The 20,049-nt window shown below is 31.7% G+C and overlaps 1 protein-coding gene across 4 annotated transcripts in view; it reads right to left on the reverse strand.

Annotated features, from left to right (window-relative positions):
* LOC117182856 (four and a half LIM domains protein 2) overlaps nucleotides 1-20,049 on the reverse strand; it is a 912,604-nt gene that overhangs the window by 141,352 nt on the left and 751,203 nt on the right. For 3 of the 4 annotated variants that reach the window (XM_033375978.1, XM_033375970.1, XM_033375985.1), the window contains one exon: nucleotides 1,177-1,377. In XM_033375978.1, coding sequence (XP_033231869.1) covers nucleotides 1,177-1,377 — 201 coding nt within the window. The remainder of the gene's footprint in view (nucleotides 1-1,176; nucleotides 1,378-20,049) is intronic. The other variant, XM_033375992.1, reaches the window with a different exon arrangement.

Below are 20,049 nucleotides of genomic sequence, written 5' to 3' on the forward strand. Positions count from 1 at the left end.
ACAATGACTTGAAGTAGCTCCTGCTACATTCAACTGTTTTTAGGTATAGTTGATACCAAAAACAATTTCTTTGTAGCTGCAGCAACTTCAAGTCGTTCCTGATTTTGTTTGCTTCACTTGTTTTATTTTATTTCAAGGAAGATTTATTTGCAAGCAGTCTTTGCCAAGACATTTTCAATTCATTCTGGAATAAAATCTAGCCTATTAAAAAAAATGGTAAAAATGTGCATTTGTTCATAAATTAAAAAAAAAAAATTACCAGTTTCTATCACTATTAAAAATATGTCAACAAAGAGTCTTTTGCAAGATATTTTGCATTGATTCCGCAAAAAAATCAGAGCTATTCATGAAAAATGGTCAAAATGTGCATTTGTTTATAAAAATTGTTTGAATAATTGGCAATTATTATCTATTCCTAACTTATTGTAAGCGCACATCATTATCTGTGATACTTTACAAAAAAGCTATGGGTTAAAATTAGCTAATCATTGCGAATCACGAAAAAATGACTTTTGTGAATTAATTTGTTTATAACATTATTAACAATTTTTGTAGTTACTCTAACCCCTAAATATTATTTTTAGTCCCACCAATTCGATGCTCAAATGCGTTCGATTTGGTGTGACCCGACGCTCCCCATCATACTCGCTGCATTGGCACGAATGGAAAGGGAAGCCTATTGTGAACGCCGCTGGAACTTGATCAAATATGTCAGAAAGGTCGGGCGGCCTAGGGTGCCGCCCCGTTTTTGGACTTTTTTTTACTTGCGCCTGGCGGGACCATGCTTTGTTGGATCATGGTATGTAGAGGTAATGCGCTTGCGCTAGCTATGCGTAAAGGAATACGGTGCTGCTTATTATTGCCACGGCATCGAGTTGTCGCATTTTGTTCTTCTTAAGCGTCCTAGCGCAAGCGCAATACGTCTGCATGACAAAGTTGTGGTCACTGACCAGCATTATCATTTTTCGCATTGGCCATATAACGTGCATACAAAGTTTGTGATGTCCGAAGCACCCAAAGTTTCTGCATGTTTTGCAACGGTCGTTGAGCAATCTCTCTGATAACCTCTTGTCACACAAATAGATGCAATTTAATCTTTTAAAAAGTAATTTTCTGGTCAAGTTTACAAACAATAATGTTTACTATAATATTGAATAGGAAGCTTGTGAATAATACCTTTGAATCAATTCCAATGATTTTATTGCATTCTTCACATCCATTAGCGAAGACGCTTTCGTAGCATTTAATGCAGTAAGGATGCTCATCCCTCAGAACATATCGCTGACCTGTAAGTGATTCATCACATTGCCAGCAGCAGAAGTGGCCGCTGTGCCAATCCTTGTTCATCGCTTTGGTATATTCGTCACTGAAAATCAACTGAAACAGGAAAGAAACTACTGTAGAATAATGAAAATCACGACATGAATTATTAAGTACACTCGAATTATAAAGTGACGAGATTTTCGGAAATTCTTAAGCTACGACCGTTAAAGGGACTCGTACTCCTGCGACGGATTCAAGGGAACGCGCACTCGAGCACGCCTGTATTTCAAATAGTGCAGCGTTAGTGAGGGCCAATCCACAATGAGAGTCGTAAGCGTCGACGTTCGAACGTATATGCGTATTTGACGTCATACGCACATCGTGATCAACGGTCGTAGTGAGAAAATGAAAAATGCGAAACGCCAAAACTGCTCAGATAGTTGGCAACAACGTGCGTATGGCGTCAAAATACGCATATACGTTTGAACGTCGACGTTCACAACTCTAATTATGGACTCTCACTGTGGACTGTCCCGAGGAAAAAATTACGTTCGCTTGTTTGAAGTCAGGATGCGCGTATCTTTGGAGTTCGAGTGTACTAAGTATGAAGTATTAACATGTATTGTAACAGGTGCCTATGTCATCATCAGCGATAAGTGCAATAAGCAGGGACTGAGAGTGAATCCCGAGTGATTCGAAAGTGATGATGTAAACGCGCTCTTTAGGAGATATATTCTGTGGGAGAACTGTAGCTTGAAAGAAGCGTCACCCAATCTCTCAGGGCCGAAGTCATCCCTCCACAAACTATAGGAGAAAAGATTGAAGCAGGCACGTTTTTGCCTGGAACGAATCCCGAGAAGAGTAATTCTTTACTGAACAAACTGTTTCCCCACTTCGCTATAGAAGGTATCAGTAGAGGATCGAAAGACTAGAAAGATCGGACTTACTGACTATATAGGTTTTGAATCTTCTAATAGACCGTGGGCTCACAATGTAAATGGCAAAGTGATACGAATAAGCCCATTTTTCACCTGGGATGTTCATGTGATGATGAGAAACGTAAAAATGGGTGCCTGGAAGGTGTAAGTTATTTTTTTATGCTGTCAAAATTTGAATTTTCGATTTTTCAAGAAAATTCAAAAAGTTGTTATAATAATCTTGTAGGGAATTAAAAAAAAAACACTTTTCTTCTTCTGACTTTTTTTCAAATCGTGCGTTATTTGGCTTCAAATGTTAATTTTCGTGTGTGTTTTGGAATTTTGTGATTGCTATAACTTAAATAAATTTCAGTTTTTTTTAAAAAGCTATTAGGATAAATTATTCGTCTGTTTGAACACTATGAATATCCATACAGAAAACTTTTGAATTTTGAAAAAAGTGGTCTAAAAAATTTTCAAAAAACGCTCACTTTTGGAATTTTCATCCAAAATGGCTGGCTAATGAACTTGAACTTTATTTTAGGAAAAGCATTGTGCCACTTATATATGGAAAAGTATAATCCTTAAATTGAGTATAATTGTTTACAAAATTGAGAATTTTTTTCAAAACAAACTGTTCTCTTTGGAAAGTTCTTCATTTTTTATAATTTAAGGAAAACAGTGTCCATACCCCGGCAATTAATTGCAATGTTATGCAAGATTCCTATTTGGACTATTTGGACCCTAACATTCAAAATTAAATTTTAAACCGATTTATGTGAATTTTAATTAGAATACTTTTATCATAGAGAATTATTATTGTTTACAAAATAAAAGGGATTTAAAAATAAAATCGTTTAGAAAATAAAATATTTTCTGAAATTAAATGTCAGGAAAAAAGAAATAGATTCAAAAATATTATTTAAAGAAATGATAGAATTTAAAAAAATGATAAAAATAATAAAAAAGAGTTAATTAAAAAAGTAAATTGTTGAAAAAATAAAAATAAAGAAAACATAAAATGGTTAAACAGTCAAATTGATGAAGAAACAAACTGGTATAAGAAATGAAACATTAACAAAAATTAAATTGTTTAAAAACTGGAATTGGTTAAAGAATGAAATTAGGAACATCAATTGTTTATTTAAATTCCAATTTTGAACAAAGTAATTGTTGAAATAAAAGTTATAGATATTGGGACCATAAAATTAAAAATTAAATTTTAAGCAAATTGATGTGAATTTTATTTAGAATAGAAGTTCAGACGCGCGCTTCGCGTGCGACCCGCTGCTTTACTTGCAATTATTTTATTTTTAAATGAAGTTTAATATGATACGGCGATATTCAGTTTTGCTTTAATAACTTTTATTTGTGCACGGCTCCGCACGTCTACCCTTTCAAGATGCAGAATAAATTATTGCACAACACTAAAGATTTTTATGCAAGTTTGGAAAAAACATCTAAAATCTTGGTGCGTACAAATTTTCATAGAAATACATGGTACTCATAAATAATCTCGACTCGAGAAGAGTCCAAATGTCAAGCCATTTCGAGTGCCCCTAGCACTTGGATGGGTGACCATCTAAGACGTACGACCGGATTGTGCACTCGAATTTTGAAAACTCGGCTAAACACGGGAGGCATTTTTCTGCAGTTTTCATCTCATCTGGCCAAATGTTTAGGCAACTGAGAGTAATTCGAATAATTTAGTTTATAGCCGCATTGTCATCAAATTGTACTAAAATTCATACAGACTATTATGAAATTACTGGAAGAATTTAATAAGAAGAAATAATTACCGAAACTAATGAAAATTAAAGTTTTTACCATGCTACAGTTTTAATTACTTTTTTAATTCTTATTAAATGTATAGTGCATACATTTTCTTATAAAAACTAATTTGTTTAAAATGTTCAATTGGTTGAAAATCTAAAAAACAGTCAAGTTCTGAATTTCTTTATGAATTTAATTTTATTAATAAATAATTAGTGTAAATTTGCAACGTGTCGCAGTAAAAAGTGATTGGAAATACATTCTTTGTTGATTCCGTAAACAAATTAAGCCGATTCTTCAAAAACTGCCCAAGCGCTTAATTTGCTCAGGAAAGTAGTTTAAATAATAAATCGTTAAAATTTAATGCTTATAATTAATCGGAAAAATGTTCTTAGTTAAATTTGTAAAAAAAACTGACCTTTTTCTTTTTTTAGTATACAAATTCTGAATTTTTTATGAAAGTTCTTTAAATAATGAATAATTCTTGCAAATTTAACAAATAACGTAGGAAAGATTCATTGCAAAAATAATCTTAGTTAACTTCGTAAAAATATTGTGTTTATTAATTGAAAAATAAATTCACTCTCAATGTTTATGAATATTGTTTAAATTAATAATTATTATTATAAATTTACAAGGTATGGCAGGAAATGATCATCGAAGGAAGTTCTTAGTTCATTCCGTAAACAAATATTGCGTCTCACATCAAAGTAGCCAAACTATAAATTTGTTGATAAACATTTTTTAAATAATTAATGATTGTAAATTTTCAAAGCCTAACCGTAGAAAAAAAACAAACTCTTAATTTTTTAACTGAAATTGTTTCAATAATTAATAGTTCTTGTACATTTACAAAGCAACATTGAAAAAAGTCATCGAATGGACCTTTATAGTTGATTTCGAAAACAAATTTACTCGTAGGCTAAAGGCCAAACTCTTAATTTTTTAATTAAAATTGTTTAAATAATTAATAGTTCTTGTAAATTTACAAAGCAGCATAGAAAAGTGTCATCCGATAGACATTCTTAGTTGACTCCATAAAAAAGTGACTCTTAGGATAAAGGCCAAACTTTTAATTTTTTAAGTAAAATTCTCTTAATACTGAATAGTGTTGTAAATTTGCAAAGCAACATAGAAAAAAGTTATTACATAGACATTCTTAGTTGAGTCCGCTAACACATTGACTCTCAAAAAAGGGCACTTTCAATTTTGTAATTAAAATTGTTTAAAAAATCAATACATTTTGTGAATTTGCAACGTAACATAGATAAGAGTCACCCGATAGACATGCTTACTTGACTTCGTCAAAAACTTAACTCGTACCAAAAAGGTCAAACTCTTGTTTTTAAATTGAAATTCTTTAAATAAATAATAATTCTTGTAAATTTACAAAGCAACATAGAAAAGAGTCATCTGACAGACATTCTTAGTTGATTCTGTTAAAAAATTGACTCGTATGAAAACGGTTAAACTCTTGCTTTTAAATTGAAATTCTTTAAATAATTAACAGTTCTTGTAAATTTACAAAGCAACCTAGAAAAGAGTCATCCGATAGAAATTCTTAATTGACTCGATAAAAAAGTGACTCGTAAGATAAAGGCCAAACTCTTAATTTTTTAAGTAAAATTGTTTAAATAATTATTAGTTCTTGTAAATTTGCAAAGAAAAATAAAAAAGAGTCACCGGATAGATATTCTTAGCTGACTCAACAAACACACTGACTCTTAGAAAAAGGTCACTTTCAGTTTTTTAAATAAAATTGTTTGAATAACTAATAGTTTATATAAATTTGAATAGCAAAATAGAAAAGAGGCATCGGATAGACATTCTTAGTTGACTCCGCAAACAAACTGGCTCGTTGATAAAGGTCAGTTTTAGTTTTATAATTAAAATTGCTGAAATAATTAATAATTTATGTAAATTTGAAAAACAGCATAAAAAAGAGTCATTATATAGACATTCCTACTTGGCTTCGTAAAAAAATTAACTCGCAGAAAAAAGAAAAACTCTTCTTTTTAAATTGAAATTATTTAAATGAATAATAGTTCTTGTAAACGTGCAAAGCAACACAGAAAAGAGCCATCCGATGGACATTCTTAGTTGACTCCGTAAAAACATTGAATTTGTCGAAAAAAGGCCAAAATCTGAATTTTTTATTCCAAATTCTTTAAATGCTTAATAATTTCTGTAAATTTGCAAAGCAACATAGAAAAGAGTCATCGTATAGACATTCTTAATTGATTTTGAAAACAATTTAACTCGTCGGATAAAGGCCAAACTTTTAATTTTTCAATTAAAAATGGTTAAGTAATTATTAGTTCTCGTAAATTTGAAAATCAGCATAAAAAAGAGTCATTGTATAGATATTCTTAGTCGACTCCGTCAAAAGATTGACTCGTATCAAACCGGTTAAACTCTTAGTTTTTAAATTGAAATTCTGTAAATAATTAATAGTTCTTGTAAATTTGCAAAGCAAAATAGAAAGCAGTCTTCGGATAGACATTATTAGTTGACTTCGCAAATACATTGACTCTTAAGAAAAGGGCACTTTTAATTTTTTAATTAAAATTGTTGAAACAATTAATACATCTTGTAAAATTGCGAAGCAGCATACAAAAGAGTTATCGTATAGACATTCTTAGTTGAATCCTTAAAAAAATTGACTTGTAGAAAAAAAGCAAACTCCTAATTTATTAATTAAAATTGGTTAAATAATTAACAGTTTTGTAAATTTACAAAGCAATATTGAAAAGAGTCATCGGATAAACACTCTTAGTTGGACTCCGCAAACGAACTGACTCTTAGAAAAAAGGTCAATTTTAGTTTTTTTATTAAAATTCTTTAAATAATTAACAGTTTATATAAATTTGCATAGCAAAATAGAAAATATTCATCGGGTAGACATACTTAGTTAAGTTGGTAAACAAACTTACTTGAAGAAAAAAGGGTAAATTCTTAATTTTTCAATAAAAATTGTTTCAATAATTATTAGTTCTTGTAGATTTACAAAGCAACATAGTAAAGAGTCATTGGTTAGACATTCTTAGTCTTAATTTTTAAATGAAAATGGTTTAAATAATTAATATTTCTTGTAAATTTACAAAGCAATATAATAAATTAAACGTATTCTTTAAAAATTAGCCATTTATGAAAATTGTTGAAATAATTACAATGTTTGAAGATTAAATAAATGTTTAAAAAGCAAATATGAGCTCCACTCGAATTCGGTACGATCGCTAGGAATGTTTACATCCATAATGTAAACAGATCCCTCGAACATGAGTTGGCGCTTTAGAGCTAACTTTGAAAGAAATGCAAGTCAAAATTGTACAATTCAAATTCTAGACTCGACTTGTATCTCTAACATTTACCGCTGCCAAAAGGATCACTCGGGAAGCGCACTGCGGCGGAAAGGCCTTGGCTTCATAAGGGTGCTTTCATGCCTCTACAAGCAGGCAGCCTGCATGCAGAAAACTCATGAGAATGAGAGAGATAGAGAATGGTCCATCTCTTTCACTCTTATCGGTTTTCTTCATGCAAGCTGCCTGCTTTCAGAGACATGGAAGTACCTCAATATGTAGCTCTGTTCTTAACCTAAAAATGATTTTAGATCGCATTTCGGTGCGAAGCGTTTGCTTCATAAAAGATTCTCTTAATCTCGATTCTGATCTCGATTCTAAAGAATAGGCGGCGCGTTAAAATCCAACCAATAGGTGAAGAGATAATATGGCTTCAGGCTTCGAGATTATATCGCAATCTTTTTTTTATGATAGGTATACATTTATCATCAATTATTAGTATTCTATATATTAATTTATTATTATAAAAGCAATGATAATAAACGAAATTATTCAATCAGATATTAAAAAAATAAAAGTGTAAAAAATAAAATATAAAAAAATTGTTTAATAAATTAAATTTTACAAAAATTAATTTATTTAAAAAAATAAAATATTTGACAAACCTAAATAATTGTTCACAAAATAAAAGGGTTGAAAAATAAAATTGTTTAAGAAATTAAATTTTAGAAAAAAATAGGTTTGAAAATACAATTTGAACAAATAATAGAATTCAAAAGAAATAAAAAATTGCTAAAGACAGTAATTAACTAAAAGAGAAAATTATGAATGCTATTCATTTTACATTATTCAATATTTATATCAATATCAAGAAATTTCTGTGCCTGAAGCCTGAAACATCCTCCTTGCCCATCCTTTGTTTTGTCCACTCGCTCGCACTAGTCAGCGTTCTGGCGGCGCCCCCTGAAAAATCCTGTGGTGTCGTGTCGCGAGCTCGTAATAAACTCGCTGTAATTATGGAACTAAAAATCAAATCGAATTGAGATTTTTCAAAAAGTTGGCCAATAGATTGGCGGAAAATTCGTTCGCTTGAAGTTTGTCGTAGCTCAAACTTCCTCGCTCACTTTTTTAATGTGAAAGTCTAAAAACGTAGTTTTTCATTCGGATAATAAAAAAAAACATTAGAAATTAACTTTCAACCCTTTTTGGACACTGTAGCCTCCGCTAGAGTGTCACGAATAAAACTCAAAAAGAAATTTGTTATTTAGTTGATAAACGAATTACTTACGGCAAGTTGAATGTGAAAAAACACGGTTTTTTCAATTTAAAAAAGTCAGTTCTTATTTATTTACTGGAAAATTTTCAGCCCGAGAGAAAAACTGTAAATAGAGACTCAGGTTCATTTTTTAAGAGTTATCTAACTGTTTTTGGTTTTTTCAAATTTCGAATTTCATTTTTGATACCTGACGTCACAGCCTTGACAATACTTTTACTCGTTCTCGAGCGCCTGTCGCCTTCTTGTCCAGAACTCCTCAATTGCTAAATTACTATAAAGTCACCTTTATTCTGATTTCAAAAACAGAATCACAGAAGTTTAAATCATATGGCATAGACAGAGAGTAAAATTCCAGAGAGCTGAGAGTAGGTTCAAAATCTAACTCTTTCGGATGGCAGTTCGCTCCTTTCGGGATCGTTTGAAAGTATCTTCGGTTAAGTTTACATCGGGAGCAAAACCTTCCAGAATTCTAGAGGTTTCCATCTTTCAAAGATGGAATTCCGGGCACTTTTTTTATCAGTACACAAACTAAAGAACCGATGCTCTGTACCTGTTTTGCTCGGAATTCACACGCTAAACAGTTGCTGCCGTAACCCATTCGTTTCCGAGTGATTGAGAAGGAGGAAAAGTCCACTCCGGATGGGAGCACTTTCTTTCTGCAGTAAATATTTCCGGATCTTGAGAAGAGTTAAACCTAACGGTCCCTTTTTCGTTGGTTCAGTGAATAAAACCCAAAGTGAACAAAACCTATTACTCTCAGTCCCTGACGATAAGATATTCTTTTTCAAGCTTTTAGGAAAAAATGGTCAATACATATATATGGACGTGTCCAAATCACAAGGTTCCATCTGGTATAAACACAATGAAAAACATGCTAACCCTTGGGGGGCCACAGTGGCGGACTGGGTACCCAGGGGCGTATTCAGGGACTCAATACTGGGGGCTACTACTAAAAAAACTGGTCATTGGAGAAAAGTAGTTTCTATTTTAGTAGTTTTTATTTTAAGCTTCGTTTCAATCGTAAAAAATAGTATTGAAAATTAAAATTGAATTTTTTTAATAACAGAATAGTTTATTCCTGGAAGGCGCACTTTTTAAATGATAAAAACAAGACAATGAAAATACGTCTGTTTCAGTACCAATACACATAATGAATTTTTATAATAATAATTCCTTAAAACGATACATTTTTCAAGGTAGCTGAGAATAAAGTTTGAAGTAAAATAAGGAAAAAAATATATTTAATGAATAATTATAAATACAATTAGTACCTTTTTTGAAATAACTGAATAAGCAATCCCGGTCCGAGGTACAAAAATAAATGTAATTTACATTTAATATAATAGTGCCGAAAGAGCTTTAACAAAAAATAATTCGCAATCGCCAAATTACAATCTTGTTGATGCTTTGACCTATAATTTAAAAAACTTTGTGCACAAATGTGAGGGAAGTACAAAGACCGAGCATGCATCGTGAAGTAAATACACGATCGATTGCGAAGCGCAAAAACCAAAATTCGCACACACTAGACTGAAACTGGAAGCTGAACCTGAGCTGCAGAACTGAAACTTGCAAGCGGAGGAATGTGTCCACTTGGCGGCGAAATATTTTCCGCCTAAGAGTTCAACAAATTGTTAATTTATTTTTTCGTTTCTTATTATTTTTCAAGAATGAAATAGATTCCATTCCGCGATTTTAATACATAACCTCTCTCTGCCCTCTCGCATTCTAATTCCATTCTAATTATTCATGTCCACAAATTATCATATAATCTATTATATATACAAAGATAAACGTGTCAAAGCAATAAGCATTGCCAAACAGTTTTGCCAATATGAAACTTTTCTTACACAGACTGCAAGTTTTCAGGTATTTTTGAATCGAACTCTTGAAATGTAAGCTAATAACTTGTCTTAGAGAAAATTTTAAATTAATAAAAATTATGCTAATGAGATAAACAAATAGAAGAGATTACTTGCCACTTGAAAATTGTTCCTTCATTATAATTTTTCCTAAAAACTACCCTTCCACATGAATGTACGCAGGGGAACTTATGCACTGAAACATTTTTGGGCAAGCAGCTGCCTTAGTAGGAACGCAGCGCCACCACGGCGGTTGGTGCAGCGACGTGCAGCGACAACAACACGAGCAGACCCTTAACAATGAAAAAACAGTGTTTAGGAGACATTTTATTGCCAAGGACATGTGTTGTAAGCTCGGCAACAAAAATAATTCTAAAATACTTGAGACAATGGTTTTTAATGTTAAATGACTTTATGATTATTTCAGTCCAAAAATTTTATTCTAAGTCAAAAATTGTATTTAAAAAAAATAAAAAACTGTATAAACAATTGTGTTATATTCGCATATTCTGTAAATGACTTTATGATGTCACCTGCACAAGTTGTATAAATAATTGAGTGATAGTCGTTATTAATAAAATATATCTTCAATGAAATCTATTGCGACTGATTTTATACTGAAAATTATGTCGATAATTCGATTTTTTATCATTAAGTAAAACACGTCTATATAGTTGTTTATATAATTTCTTGCCAACAATTAAAATGATCACTTCAGGAGAAACATTTTCAGTAGAATGAGATCAAAAAGTAGGGTGTCCAGCGATCCTAAAAACCTAAAATTCTTTTTGAATTTCTTTTAAACTTTAAAAACCTGGAAATCTCCTTGAATTTTTCACGACAACATTGAATTTGATTTTTTTCTTTTAAGCCTTAAAGCGTCATCCTATCTAATAATTTCGCAAGGCCCCATGTGGAGTCGTTGGCGACCCTAGCTGGAAAATTTCATCCTGAAAAGAGAGTATCCTTTATATCAATTCAACACAATTACTGGATACTTTTCAAATATCCTTTAAGTGTGAGGATACGATTATATTGATGAAAACAATTTTGATGCGCGTCAGAAAAAATAAATACTTACAAAAACGTAAAAAATGACTTTTTACACAAAGAATCATAAATGAGTCAATTTTCAATATTTTTACCTGAAAATTCAACCTGTAACTCTCGAAGTATAGCTCTTCAAAGTATAAAAAACGGTAATAGTGCAGCTCCGAAAAAAGGTATTCATTTAGGAATCTGAAGTGGGCCATTTCATGAAAAGTGGACGGAACGATTTTTAATGATTACTTCAATATTTTCTCATGTGATTTGTTTATTTTTGAAGACTAATCGTTGCAAAATGATAACAAATGAAAAAAAAAATTAATAATGAAAGCGCTATTTTTTACGGACACAATTTCTTTGCATGAATATCCGATCATCTTTTCTATTGCACATGCAGCAACTCTTTCTTTTTTCAAGATATATTAGGAATGAGCGATTGCAAACAAATCTAGACACTTTTTTTGAAGTGGACGACCCCCAGCCAGACGGCGACTGCTTCCAACTGATGCCGCAGATCAAATGATCTACACAGCCACTTGCCAATGGTAAAGATCGAGAGAAGAAATGTTTAACTAACACTAGAGGGCTCCAGAGAATCCAAATTCAGAAAGGGGGCTTTGGTATAATCGCGTGAATAAAATTGGGGTCTCCCACGTGCCCTCGCGCGCATCTCTTTTTCAAACACACCTTGCTACTAAAAAGTGTTTTATTTATTAAGGTATAATTTGTATTTTTCATGACAGAATGAATAAAGAGATTTCAAGGCTCATTTTGTAAACCTTACTAATTATTTTATAGATTGCAATGCACAGACTTGTATACAGAACAGACTTATGTAGTTAAAGTTGAAATTATTAAATAGTTAAAGTATACATTTTGTTGTGAAATTCAAATTACAAGTTTCAAAAATTATTACTTGTAAATTTTAATGTTAATTCGTTTTCAGAATTAGAATGAGCCATGGCCATACAAAGGATATTTCGAGATATTTTTAGATTTAAACCATTTTTGTAAATATCTCTGAAGATTAAAAAATATTTCAAAATATTCAAAAAGTTTTAAATATTCAAAAGGATTTTGAAATTTTAATAAAGATTTCACGCATCTCAAAGATTTAAAAAAGGCGTGCACACAATCTTTCAAAGATTTCACTACAGTTCCACGAAGATTTCAAAAATCTCAGAGATTTCAAAATTTTAAAGTGTATAAAATTAAAGGTACTAACACATATATCTGAATGTGTGTGTGTGTGCATAATATATATTATATTATTAAAACCAGATTTTAAGAATTTCAAAGATTTCATAAAGGGTACAGTACACCCGATTTCGAAGATCTTAAAATCATTTTAAAGATTTTAAACGATTAAAAATTTTTCTTGAAGTTTTCAAAAGATTTCACAGATATTTCATATTAATTCAATAAAAATTTTAAGGATTAAAAATTTTAAACAATTTGAAATTTTACGACAAACCGTGAGGCATTTGGTGTTGCGGCTCTATCACGTGAGCGAGCAGCTCACCTAAGATTTTTCAGTGTGTATGTATTTAAAAAGTATTAAAAATAAAAAATTTAGAAACCACTGTTAGTGGATATTTTTAGCTCTTTTTTTGCTCTTCGATGACATATAATGCGTGCCTTAAAAACTACACGTAAGTCATTTATATGTACTTCTCAAGATAAAAAACGTTTTAAAAGTAAGAAAACCACCTTGAACAATGTAAAGATGATTTATACTTCCAAATTAATTACTTGACACTTAAAAATTTAACTCTTATTATAATTTTTCCAAAAAAACTACCCTTACACGTGAATGTATGCAGCGAAACTTATATAGGTACGTAAAACGCATGCAAAAAAATAAAATTTAGAAAACCCTGTTAGTGGTTAATTTTTAAAATCTTTTTTTGCTTTCGGATTATATATAACACATGTCCCAAAACTACCCTAAAGTCATACATACCTACCTCTCGAGATCAAAAATGTTTTTAAAGTGGGAAAACACTTTTAAACAGTTTTTGATGACGAGGGGTAGGTGTATACGAATTAGGGGTCGTTGTTTGGGAAACGTATTACATGTCATCTAAAAGAAAAAGAAAAAAATCTCCCCTTCTAATTGTTCATCTCATCATAATAACTTTTAGTGAGTTTTTATAGGTGGCGGCGCTGTGTGGACGTCCTGCTAGCGCCACCACCCTTTTCTCGGAAGTTTGAAGAGCAAGAAATTTATTTTCTTAGTATAAAATTAGAGAAAAAAATAAAAAAATATGACGTATTCTCAGGAATTTCTTGGAGATAATATGGTTGAAAAGAAATTTGAGGAAACTTTCTTAGTTTACTGATATTACTTATAGGAATACAAGGGTAATTCGTGGATATTATTGGATATTCTTTTCACTATTTTCATTGCAATCTAAAATATATTTATTTGTTGAAATAATATAATCTTTTTAGGGCACCTTGGCATGGCTTAGGGGGCGCCAAGCAAGGGGGGGCGCCACCGGTAAACCCTAGCTACACCCCCATGCCAGTCCGCCAATGGGGGCCCTTCACAAAATACTTGATAAATTCTTCAGGAATTTCTGACCCCCCTCCCTGCGTGATACTTTTCCCATTGCTCTTAACGCGGAGACTTATATTTCGGTATACCCCCCCCCCCAAGTATCACGTATTTTATGAATGACCCCTTAAGCACAAAATAAAAAGGTGTTACAGAGGTGTAAGCGCTGACTTCTACAATATCATTTACATAGAATTTTGAAGCTTTGAGAGTGTGCCACTCGAGTTAACACCTTGGCACTTTGCCTCTCCAAGATAGAACTTTGTTCTTTCGAGATGTCATTATATATCGAACATTTTGTCCATATGTCTCTATCTCTATGATATGTCCCAATGTCAGTGAGGAAATGTGAGGTCCCAGACGTCTTTCGAGTAGTCTTTCTCCAAAATTATTGGTATCGCGATTAAACTACCTTTTCAGAGCTTTCTGAATTTTAGCGTATACTATTCTAAAACGCAGAGAAGGATGTTTAGGCGCCAAGGTTTTTCTAAGCGCTAGACATTTAAACGCGTGACACTATCGGCCAGTCATTTGGAAATACCGCTAAAAATATATTTGATTATCTAAAAAATAATTACGTGTTTAAAAAATGCAGTTTCGGACGAATTTTTATTAGTAAACAAATGAACTAATTTGCATGTGTGTGTACTTGCTGACTGTTCGTTCAAAACATTTGGACTTTTTTATCAATGCTAACACTAAAAAATTCAATGTCGAATTTCAGATACATTTCTCTGGGCGAATTTTAATAGGATGTGTGATCTATGAGTGGACTTCGACTGCTCTATAAAATATGTAACCAAGTTCAGGTGTGACCATATAAATAATCTGGTTCTAGTAGTTATGTATCAGAAATTAAATCTATTTTGATCGATATTGACATTTGGAATATTCGTGATAAAATAAACAAAAGCAGGCCGTTATGCAGCACGTAATAAGATTTTATGGAATTCTCCGCAATATATACTAGTGTGTTAGGCGTAAAAATAGTAATTATGTTTTTTTAGCAAGGAGAAATTCCAACAGATTGGAGTTGCTCTACTTTATTCAAGTTTTACAGAGATATTTTATAATTTGTCGTGTTACCCATCTCAGAAAATTCAGCTAACTGGCCAAAAATCCAGTCTACACTGAACCTAGCCGAGACTGGATTTACTGTGTCAAGGTGAGATGATCCTTAATCCTGTATTTCAGATGGTTTTTAATACGATATTCCGTGCTAACAAAGCCCTTCACGCGTAGTAGCTCAGCGCACGTAGATAGCTGGATTTTTCCAGCTATCTCTGCCCTCCTATAAATAATTGATTGGACACGATTAATAACGGTTAAGAATAATCAAAAGTTTAATCAGTTTAAACTTTTGCTAACTGTGTCAATTGTTCCCAATCGGATTGAATTGAGTAAATGCACTTGTCTGCAAGACGCCCTCTGCAGTTTTTGTTTAAAACACACATGAAGCGCAAGTGTTTATTGGTTAGATATTACATTTTTAGTAATTTAACAAAAATTTTAAGTACAAAAAAGTAGAATGTTTGTTCAGGCAGTATACCAAATGAAAAGTCAAAAGTATATGGTTTAACAACATGTACAAACATACCGTTTAACGATGTGGCAGTAATATAGTATGATTATCAAGTAGGCCGTTTGATTTAGCGGGAATATTATTGTAAAACGTTCATTCACTTCTTTTTAAATTAATTTTGTTAAAATTTGATTAGAAACATTTTAGAAGGTAGGATGGTGCAAATATTTCAAAACTCAGACTAAATAAATTATAGGTAACTAATTACATTTTTCGTAGAAAAACTTATCCAATCCTTTTGAGTTTCTTGCAATATATCAATTTTAAATTTATAAAAAAGTTTAATTTAAAATTCTTGAAAATTTTTAGTTTTAAATATTTAAAATATTCAATCTTGAATGTTTTAGATAATTTGGTTTGCAATGCCTAATCGTAAAATATTTGACTTTTGAAGGTTCAAAATTATTAATTGTATAGTATTAGATTCATTTGAGTTTCGTTAGGTTCAAAATTGAATTGATTACGTGCGGAATTCATCGCAACAACAACACTGTGATTAAAAACCATATATTTATGTAATTTTGGTCAAATTTTGTATTTAATAGTCTGAAAAAGTTTATTATTGATCTTTATAACCAAGTCTAACCAAGTTTGTTTTACGTCAATCATTAGCGGTAAAAGTGAAATGATACTCTAAGTATTACCAAATATAACATCACCCACAATGATGTAAATTTACTGTTCAATTTAGAAAGAATTTTGTCCATCATTTTGAGTACTTATATTTCAATAAACTAAAAGTTTATAAGGTTGAATTAATACAAACTTTTTTTATTATAAGATGAATTTATGTGTTGAGAATGGCGTATAATTAAAAATTGAAACCTCTTTTCAACAAAAAATCTTGTATCTCTAATACTCGGGGTTTTTTGGGTCGCTGATTACGAATCTACTAAATTCCATAAATGCATACAATATCAAAATCAACGTGAATATTTAAATTTTTATCTACAATTTTGAAGATTTACGTATCCATGTAAACTATATTTTATCGAGCAATTTTAATTTTAATGCAGTAACTCCAAATTCGTAATCAGGAACTCAAAAAAAAACCCGAGTAGAGATTTTCAAGATCATACATCTATTTTTTCAAAATTTTTGAACCGTTATCTTGAATCCGCCATCTTGAATTTGAAAATTTCAAAATTTGGTCTTTAGATTCGTAATCAGCGACCCCAAAAACTTTCGAGTAGAGATTTTCAAGTTCATATATCTCTTTTTTCTAAATTTTGGAACCGCCGTCTTGACTTTGAACATTTCAAAATTCTGACTTCAGATTCGTAATCTACAGTCCCCAAAATACCTGAGTATGAATTTTCAATTTATTATGTTGAATAGATTCATCCAAAATAAATTCTTTCGAAAAAAAATACATTTTTTATGTTTGTTTATTTATATAACAATTATTATAAGCAATCATGTCAAATAAACTATAGTAATATGTTCTCTTAACAATAAATTAGCAAATTAATAATGAAGACCCGACCTAAATACGTTAACATTTAATTAAATAGCAAGAATCTCAAGTCATTATTACGAATAAGTTCCAGAAAAATGGAATTATCCATTGTTTAACGAAAAATGGAGTTCATCATAAGCATCAGTGGGATTTAAGATAAATAAGACCCTATTCCGTACAATCATGTAGAATTTTAAAAGTGATGAACACAGATTAAGGAAAGATGATAATCTCATTTCAAGAAAAAATATGAATTTTCATGGGTTACCTGGTGCCATATAAATTATAATAAACATTATTGAAGCCTTCACGGAATGTACAATGTTTTATAAGATTTGTGGGTTTAATGTAGTCTATTTTGCCTATACTAAGGCGCATTACAAAAATTTTTAATGTTGCAATTGTTTTTGGCTAGGGCTAAAAAGTTTCTGGTAGGTGCAAAATAACTGCCAACAAAGATGGCTCCTAAACAAATGACATCAGTTGAATAATAGTAGATTTTTCATCGCCAAAGACTCAAAAATGGTTGTTTTTGATCCCGTTAATATACCTGCTTATTATAGATCCAGTCAAAAATTTCCTCCGTTCGCACGTTAGCTTAACTTAACAAAACAAGGAAAACCGAAATTAAAGAACTCAATCGGAATAAAGACATCCTAATATTACCCGCAGACAAATATAATATAACAGTGAAGATGAATAAAGAAGACTATAACAACAAAATCATGGATCTTCTAAGTGACGATACATATGAAAAAAATTAAAAAGGACTACACAAAAATAATAGTCAGTCAAACAAACACTTTTCCTCAACTCTAATCTTGACGGCGAAACGATATCTACATTAATACCTACTAATCCCATCTCGATAAGGATTTACGGGCTCCCGAAAATCGACAAAAATAACAGTCCACTCAGACCGAACGTCTAAGCAATAAACTTATTAGCTTACAACCTCTCACCTTTCCTTGCTACAGAACTAAATCCATTTACAGGAAACTTACACTCACGTCAAAAACTCATTTAACTCTATCAAAAAGATAAAACAGATTCACATTCAACCCCAAGAGATCATATTGAGTTTTGACATAGGATCTTGCTTTACGAGAGTACTAATCTCTGATACAATTGATATTATTAAATCATTTACAAATTTTCCTTCCGAGCTCCCGCCTTTGATATAATACTGTCTCAATAATACTTACTTCTCTTTTAGTAACCAGTTCTACGAATAAAAAACTTCAGGAGCAGCAATGGGATCTCGAATCTCACCTGTAATAGTCAACATTTTTATGAAGCATCTAGGAACTAAAATCTTCAACCAATCCAAACTTAAATCAGAATTTTGGTTGCGTTACATTGATGACACTTTTCTCATCTAGTGACATGGACTAGATGAACTAAATAAGTTTTTCGATTTCATCAATCGATTACATCCTAATAACCAGTGTACTATAAAAATTGAACGAAACGGAAAATTGCCTTTCTTGGACGTATTAGTTTACAAAAGATCTGATAACAAATTAGGAAATAAAGTTTACAGAAAACCCACTCACAGAAACAGATACCTACACCACTCATCTCTCTACCATCCATGTAAAAAACAATTGGTCATCAACTGCCTTTTATACATAGCTGTATCCATAAGGGGCTGTGCATAAATCACGTAGCCAATTGGGGGGGAGGGGGTCTGATCTCAGACTACGCTGAGCTACATGCAGGGGAGTAGGAGGTCTTAGTAAAGTTACGTAGCTTTTATGATGCATTAAAATTTTTTTTTCAAATAGCGCCCGCATGTGTTGAAAGGTCAAAACAAACACGCAAGGTGGCGCGACACCGTCATCCTCATGCCGTCGCATGTATCAGTGTATTTAATATGTATATTAGGAAAAATCTGTAAGTATTGTGGTTTATACTATGCGTCTAAAAAACAAAAATGTTTACATGTCAAAGAAAATCATTATCAGGCAATCGATGAAAGACAAAGAGTAAAAAAAGTATTAACAAGAAGAGGAGGTGAACTACTATGTGAACTTGATGCGTCAGAGCCAATACTTGAGTGGTTTGAAGAAGGAGATATCAGCGGAGAAAATTTGCGTGTTAATAAAGTGTTAATGAAGAACTTGACCTCACATTGCCTGTTATCCAAAATCTGCATGACTGGCTAGCTTCACCGTTTATGATAATAGACGTTTTGGATACGTGATTTATGGAGAGCCCCTAACAGTTGAAGATAACTTAGAAAAGGAATTACAACACGTTCAAAAAATCCAAATACAGAACGATTAAATAAACAAACAAATTGATAAAGTAATAAGAAAGTAAACTATCAAAAAATCAACACAACTTACTACAGAATGAGAGAGAAAACCGACCACCATCTTACTCTACATCCAAAGTGTCACAGAACAAATGGGAAAAATTCTCAACAAACACAACATGCAAACCATATTCAAACCACCTGCGAAAATCGGACAGCTACTAAACAATACTAAAGACAAAAAGACACCCCTCAGTGATCTGGAAGTATATAAAATCTCTTGCTCTTGTGGAATAGTCTTTATTGGAGAAACCTGAAGAGCTATGAGTCAACGTGTAAAGGAACATGAGAGTATAGTCAGGCTGAAACATTTCACGCAAACATTATATCGAAACGGGACATAACATTTTAGTTGAAAAAACAACCGTCATCGCAAAAACACACAAAATCTTTCCATGAAAACATATAGAAACAATCGGAATCTTAAAAACCATAAGAAACACATAAGAGCAACATAATCTAATACCTTAGTTTATGGTTATCCCTGAACAAGTGAGTAGCAATGTTTACGAAACGTCGGCAAAATTCGTAGTTTTGTACACGATTGCAACCCGAAATATCTCTTTTTATCAAAATGAATCATCGTGAAGGCATTAAATCTAATATTTGATCAAACTAAAATTCACGAAATATTATATATTATAAACTATTAAAAGCTCACAATCTTTATTTCTGATCCTGATATGCGGTA

The sequence above is a fragment of the Belonocnema kinseyi genome, chromosome 1 (assembly GCF_010883055.1).
Source record: "Belonocnema kinseyi isolate 2016_QV_RU_SX_M_011 chromosome 1, B_treatae_v1, whole genome shotgun sequence".
Taxonomy (NCBI): Eukaryota; Metazoa; Arthropoda; class Insecta; order Hymenoptera; family Cynipidae; genus Belonocnema; species Belonocnema kinseyi.